This window comes from Myotis davidii, unplaced genomic scaffold (genome assembly GCF_000327345.1).
Source record: "Myotis davidii unplaced genomic scaffold, ASM32734v1 scaffold48, whole genome shotgun sequence".
In the NCBI taxonomy this organism is placed as follows: domain Eukaryota; kingdom Metazoa; phylum Chordata; class Mammalia; order Chiroptera; family Vespertilionidae; genus Myotis; species Myotis davidii.
The window spans coordinates 694,657-702,135 of record NW_006299393.1 but is presented as its reverse complement, the minus strand read 5'-3'; the positions used below and the strand labels follow the sequence as shown (position 1 = coordinate 702,135).

At 35.7% G+C, this 7,479-nt stretch overlaps 1 protein-coding gene across 11 annotated transcripts in view; it reads right to left on the bottom strand.

The window, feature by feature from the left end:
* The window catches only part of SENP7 (SUMO1/sentrin specific peptidase 7), a 159,520-nt gene that overhangs the window by 46,842 nt on the left and 105,199 nt on the right, over positions 1 to 7,479 (bottom strand). For all 11 annotated transcript variants that reach the window (XM_015571282.1, XM_006774977.2, XM_015571281.1 and 8 more), the window contains 3 exons: positions 5,845 to 5,963; positions 2,171 to 2,352; positions 418 to 757 (listed from right to left, as the gene is read on the bottom strand). In XM_015571282.1, coding sequence (XP_015426768.1) covers positions 418 to 757; positions 2,171 to 2,352; positions 5,845 to 5,963 — 641 coding nt within the window. The remainder of the gene's footprint in view (positions 1 to 417; positions 758 to 2,170; positions 2,353 to 5,844; positions 5,964 to 7,479) is intronic.

The following is a 7,479-nucleotide window of genomic DNA, read 5'->3' as shown; positions in this document are numbered from 1 at the left end:
GGAAAGATGTGGAAGACTATTCATTGTATATCCTTTTATGTACCATGTGACAACATCAAATACTCAAAAGTTAAATAAAAATTAATGACAATAATTAAACAGCACCTAAACTCTGTGTACTTCAGCTTCATCAACCAAATGGCAATAATGATGATTCTTATAGGATCTTTTAAAATCTGATGAGATTAACTACAGTATACTAATCTAAAAAAAAAATTACTTCATTGTTTTTAACGAAATCAATATTAAAGCTTCATAAAGTCCCAAAACCACAAGTCTTTTTTTTCTAAAGTTAATATACCCCACAGTGATGTCATAAATCTTTTATTGCCTTAGCCAAATTTGTTCAAGAGAAGAAATAAAATAACTAAGTAGAGCAGAAAAAATTAAGACCTTAATAATCCTCCTATTACTTACTTGGTTCAGCTGAGATCAATGATTGGTTGCCTTCACTGTGTTCACTTAAAACAGGCTTTTCTATTGTGTTTAACTTATTCTCATCCTTCTCAACCAGGGTAGCAATCCCCAAAGTATCAGTGGAAATGGAGCTCTCAACAGTTTCAGTGATTGAACAGTCAGAAGTGCTTCTGGGAGCAGCACTCAAAGCCAATTCCTGACTGTTAAGTGAAGATAGTTCAGTAAAGTCACTTTTCATAGGTTCAGGTGTAATTTCTTTAAGCAGTTTTGGATCTTGATCATGGTTTTCACTTTGCGTTTCAAACTCAGACGATACTGTTGAGTCATTTTCTTGTTCTTTCTGAACATAAATAAATGCATACAAAAAATTAGCATTTTTCAAAATGGGCTAGCATAATGAATTTTTTTAAGTTTAAATTCCTAAAGGAGAATATAAAAGTAAAAATATATCATTTTTATAATAAAGGGATAGAAAACTACACAATTATACTGCATTACTCTTGTAGTTGTCTCCCAAGTATAAAGATATACTGTCTAATCAGACACCTAAACAGTTTTTAAAAGGATAGGATGGTGAGGCTCCCATATTTACAAGGGCTTCAGACGGTCTTCCATGATCTAAGTCAACTTTAGAATGAGAGAATTTTTTTTAAGTTTTATTTTATAAAAGGAAAGAGCCATATGACATCATGTCTATATATCTTCAGGAGCCATGCTCTCTCCTCTATATTGTAGAGAAGTAGCTAGTAACAAGAGCAAAAAATTAAAAACTTAATCAGATAACAATATAAAAAATTGTGAAAATCAATCACTGCCTTCACATCTGTTACTGTATAAATTTAAGTCATGTTTATAATTATAACTCAAAGATACTGAAAGTCCTGAAATGCCTTGTGAATCAAAGAAATCAAAAGCTGTCTCCTTATATTTTTACTAGAGGCCCGGTGCACAAAATTGGTGCACTCAGAGGGCGTCCCTCAGCCCAGCCTGTGACTCTCGCAGTCCAGGAGCCCACAGGGAGCGAGCCTAAACTATTAGTCGGACATCCTTAGCGCTGCTGTGGAGGCGCGAGAGGCTCCTGCCACCGCCACTGCGCTCGCCAATTGTGAGCTCCATTTCTGGCTGAGCAGAGCTCCCACTGTGGGAGTGCACTGACCACTAGTGGGCAGCTCCTGCATTGAGCATCTGCCCCCTGGTGGTCAGTGCGCATCATAGCGACCAATCGTTCTGCCATTCGGTCTATTTGCATATTGGCCTTTTATTATATAGGACTGTTACTCAATATTAAGTCTTTGAAAATAGGTGCTATATGCACTAAAAATGGTAATTCTTTACTTACAAACTCTAGATAAGAGAAGCTGAAAGAAGTTGGTAAGCAAATTTCTACTGTTAAAATAAATCTGATAATTTTACAGGCCAAGTGAAAAAGCAATTAACTGCACAGCACAAATAGTATTTGGCTAAAACAAAGGAAAATAATAGAAAACACATCTGAAGGAAATGTACACCAATGTACTAAGTAACGAGTGGAATCAAAGGAGGAGCAAACTTAACTTTTTAACTCATTCAAGTTTGTTTCAATAACTGTATTAAATGTTAAAAAGTTTCATTTAAATCCTTTTTTAATTTAAAAAATAGACAAAGAAATCTGATGATAAAAGAATAAAGCTAGAAAAACATCATTTGGCCATGGTCAATTCATTTTTATCATAGCACAAATTACTTCATGTCACATCTAAATACCTCTACTTACTGTCAGTTCTGCTGATTTATAAAAAGAAGTAGAATTATAAGAATCAGGTAAATTACTTCTAAGCCTTTTCTTTCTCTTCCTGGAAATCAGAGTGGGTTCCATTTTTGAATCAAAACATGTACCATTCTTGTTTCTGCTCTCCTCTTCAAGATGATCACAACCTCTACTTTCACTGTTAAGATCTTAAAAAAACAAGGGTCATAAACATAACCATAAAGTACTGAAAGAATTCCTTTTAGAAGAGCTCTCAGAAACATCATCAAAATTGTTATACTACTTCCAAAGCTAATTTAAAAAAGAAGTCCACTGTAAAATTCTCATGCTGACATGGATAAGTATTAAGAGATGCCCTATTTTAAAATGCATACACAAAGTGAATATTCTTTGTACAATAAATATGAGGAAAGTATGTAAAAAGGTAGTATTCATTAGTAACCAAAGCAAAGCAACCCCAAAATGTTTTTACCTTTTGCTGTAACTGCATTCAACTGTACAACCAAAAAGGAGGAGGGGGGGGTCTTAATAAAATGTGGATAATTCATGTCTTAAAACATTTTTATAATTCATTGATTTTAGAAATTAGTTGTCTTTTTAAAATGTAAGCTATATACAGATAGATAGATAGCTAATTGAAAAGAACCAATAATTTGAAAGAGTATTGATCACTGTTCTTTTAAAAGGAGCCAAACTACCTTTCTTCATCATCTGACTGTGATACATAATCATTCACAATATCAATTTGCTTTACAGTTAGTTTCTTCTTTTTAAAAATCAAGACCCTGTCATTTGAAGTCTCCAATAAATCTATTACCCTACAGAGAAAAAAGTGCTCCCTTTTTTCAGACAAGAAAGCATTCTTTTGAAACTCATGGCGATTATTACTAAAAATGCTTAATATTTCAGTTATCAAATATATGTATTATACAAAAATACCTTCCAATAGATTCTAACTAACTGAAGGTTATCCTGAACTACTTTGCTTTCTGAATCTATATGAAACTCAAATAGAAGCTCAAAGTTTATGCACAGCAAGTCCCAAGCAGCTTCCTTGAATTCATAACATAGACTTCATGTCACACTAACTAGCCTGACCTCTCCATTCATTCAAAGTTCCTTCAATACTACAAACTATTCTTGCTCCTACTCTAACTTCATAGACACCTAATGACTAACAGTCATAATATCTTTGTTGTTGCTTAAAACACAGGCACTGTGTTTGAGGGCAAAAACTCCAAGACAGTCAACAATCTTCCAATTTCCAAAGAAAATGCTCTTTGCTTCCTCCCCCAGGAAAACAAACCTCCCCCCACCAAATCATCAACACAGTATTTTGAAAAGCACATTAACTTTGTAAACTATAAAAGTAGTTTACACAGGAATTTTCCTTTAACTAGTTTAATATTTGCACATGCCCCAAAACCATCCCATGGAAAACTAATTTATTAGGTTGAGCTAGACATTGTAAAAATAGGATTCTACTTGTGTAATATATATAACTTAACTTGCAAATATTACTAGTATATAAAGTCAATGAGATGAAAAATTTCTGTAAACAAAAAATATTTAATACTAGAGGCCCAGTGCACAACATTCGTGCACTTGGGAGAGGGGGTACCTCAGCCGGCCTGCAGCTTTTCAAAGTCGGGGAGCCCCCAGGGATGTCCCATGGTGAGTGGGCCTAAGCCATCAGTTGGACATCCTTAGCATTGCCACTCCCTGTGGGAGTGCACTGACCACCAGGGGGCGGCTCCTGCGTTGAGAGTCTTCCCCCTGGTGGTCAGCATGCATCACAGCAACCAGTCATTCTACCTTTCTGTCAATTTGCATATTAACCTATTATTATATAGGATTTTATTGTATTATTTTCTTAAAAACAATTTCCACAAGACAAACTTAATTTGCTACAAAAGAATGGTAAACATGGGCTATAATTCAGAATTCCCATTAATTTATGGCCTTCTGTTAAACAACTGGTATGAGACACAGTCATCAATAGTTATCAAAACATGGTGATTTTTTATAACATTTCAATACCTAATTTTATTTTTTTTAATTTTTTTTATTGATTTCGGAGAAGAAGGGAGAGGGAGAGAAACATCAATGAGAGAGACTCATTGATCATCTGCCTCTTGCACGTTCCCTACCAGGGTATAGAGCCCACAACCCAGGCATATGCCCTGACCAGGAATTGAACCATGACCTCCTGGTTCATAGGTTGTAGACTCAACAACTGCGCTACATTGGACAGGCAATACCTATTTTTTTAAAATCACTTTACCTATGAGGAGAAACTTCAGGAATACTAAGAAAGTATAAAGCATTTCTTTTATCATGCATTTTTTCCCCTGCTGTAAATATAAAATTCCACTGTGACTTTGAAATATGAAGGGCACCAATCAGAAAGCAAAATTCAACTATTCCTATTATATCTAGAAAAGCAGGGGAATGTGAGGGCTTAATGGTGTCTTGATAGTATCTAAACTGAGCCCATTTGTACAAATACTGATATTTGATAGCCAAAGGTAATTATTGCTGGGAAAGCACAATTCATAAGAAAAGAAATGTCTTTCATTAAATGCAGACAGTTAGTGACTAATTCAAAGATTATGAATATGAAGTCACATGTTTTCTATATAGACTGCCCTCATAAAAGTTGCAGCTGGTGTCTTATATACATCAAAGTTACTAGTGTAGTGTTCTTTTAAGTTTGTCTCTTCTATGAAAAAGCTAATTAAAAATGTGTAAAGAGCTGTGTTTCAAAAAAACTACAAAGTAATTCTGTGGTGTCATTACAGGACCATCATTTATTGTGAATAATTTAAAAATTATTTAGAAAATAAGATACCTCACTAAGTTGAGCTAGCAATAATCCAAGAGATCCATGAAGATGTTAGTTTCACATCTGATTAATGTAGTAAATTGTGAAAATTATTTTAAATTCTTAAAAGAGACAAAAAAGAAAAAATAAGTAAATTCCTTAACCCTACATGTCAGGAGGCCTACAAAGAATTTTCAGTAGTCTGGGATGTATTTACCTTTAAAAATGCTAATAATGGCTTGTATTGGCATCTTCCTAGAATTGAGAGAAATTCTAATGAATAAAATATATATTTCATAGGAGGATAAATAGTGGGAAGCTGCTAATAATAATAATAGTAATAATAATAATAATAATAATATAGTTAGCAATAACAATCCCAAACATATCCATGGAAACAACACTCAGAAATAGCTAAACAAACATTATAAATTTATAGGTCTATGCCCAGCCCCAACAACAACATAATCAAATTTACTATTGGATTTAATAAATAGAACAAGAAATATATACTATAGGAAACATATTATAAATTTAGCTATTTTCTTTGAGTTGCTAAAATAATCTACCTTTATTTTCACATATCCTTCAAACATAAAATTGAAAAAAGTTATTCATAAATTTTGAAATTATTACAAATGCACCCTGGCTATGTGGCTCAGTTGGTCGGAGCTTCATCCTGAAGATGGTGGGCTCAATTCCCAGGCAGTCACGTATAGGAGTCAACTGATGAATTTTTCTCTTTCATATCTCTCTCTCTTTCTCTCTCTCTCTCTCTCTCTCTCTCTATTTTTAAAAATTATTACAAGTGCAATACACAAAAATTTAAATAACAAGTTTTCAAAGTTAAACAAACCTTTAGACTGAGTATCAGACACTACAAGAGAAATGCCATCATCACCTCTTCTCTTTTCTTTGGTATGTGTAGCCCGCTTTGAACAATTCTTATCTACTGTCTTATTTGGTTGAGAACCCCTGAAAAACAAAATAATAATATACTCAATTCTTTCCAACACAAATAAATATTGAAGCCAGCTGGCATATATTCAAAACAAAAACCAGGGATTTATAAATACAGTCCCACATAGGAAGAGTATATGATCTGAACAGCAAAAAATAATGAACTAAGATTTGAGAAATGAGTTCTCATCCCTGTTCTACCCTTTACTAGTATAGTGTCCTTTTAAGTTTGTTTCTTTGGGGAGAACACAAGACACCCACATCACAGGATTCTCCATATGCACAATGAGCAAAAGAATAATAGAAGTATTAAATACATCAAATTGATTTAAAAAGTAAAAATTTCATGAACACAAGCACCTGATAACCACATCTACGTGTATTTAAAAAACTTTTAAGTCGAAGGTAATTGTTAATATGTTTCAAGCATGGATCATAAATCAAAAGTATAAAATAAAGTTTGGAGTGTGATAACAAATTTTACCTATAAAGGAAATAATTTTAAATACAAGGTACCAGTCAAATACATAAAATATACAATTTTTGGAAAGCAAGTTTTGGAGGTATTTGAAATATCATGCCTCAATACCAAATTTTCAGTAATGGATAAATCATCCAGACAAAAATCCAACACAGAAACACTGGAATAAAAATATACTTCAGATCAAATGGACCTGACATGCGTTTATAGAACATGCCTTCTATAAAGGGGGGTTGGGGCTCCATCCCCTGTCACACTCATTTATAGAACCAGCACCAAAATATACTCTTCTCAAGTGCACACAAAAAATTCACCAGGATAAATCATATGACATGCCACAAACAATCTTAGCAAATTTAAGAAGACTGAAATCAAACCAACTACCTATTCCAATCACAATATGATAAATTAAGAAATCAGTAACAGGAAGAAAGCTGGAAAATTCAAATATATAGAGATACTAGAGGCCCGGTGCACAAATTCATGCACAGATAGGGTCCCTTGGCCTGGCCGGCAATTGAGGCCTATTAGGGAGCTGGCCAGGGGGAGGGACTGTGGGAGGTTGGCCAGCTGGCCCCCCAATCGGGGCTATCAGGGAGAACAGCCAGCCAGGGGGAGGCACCATGGGAGGTTGGCCTATGGTTCCCCAATCAGGGCCTGGGGGGAAAGACTGTGAGAGGTTGGTCCACTCCCAATCGGGCTGATAGGGGTTGTCCAGCCAAGGGGAGGGGCCACAGGAGGCCAGCCGAGGAGAGGGGCCACAGGAGGTTGGCCAGCCAGGGTGGGAGGGGCTGTGGGACATTACCTGGCCAGCCCCCCCCCCATTGGAGCCAATCGGAGGGGCCAGCCAGCAGTCGGGAGGGGCTGAGGGAAAAAGCCAAGGGAGGTTGGCTGTGGTAATACACTGACCACAGGGGGCAGCTCTTGTGTGGAGCGGCATAGCGATAGGTCGAGTGGTCATTCAGTCAGTACAGTAACTTAGGCTTTTATATATATATACTAGGGGCCCGGTGCACGAAATTCGTGCACTGTGGGGGGGGGGGGGGCGTC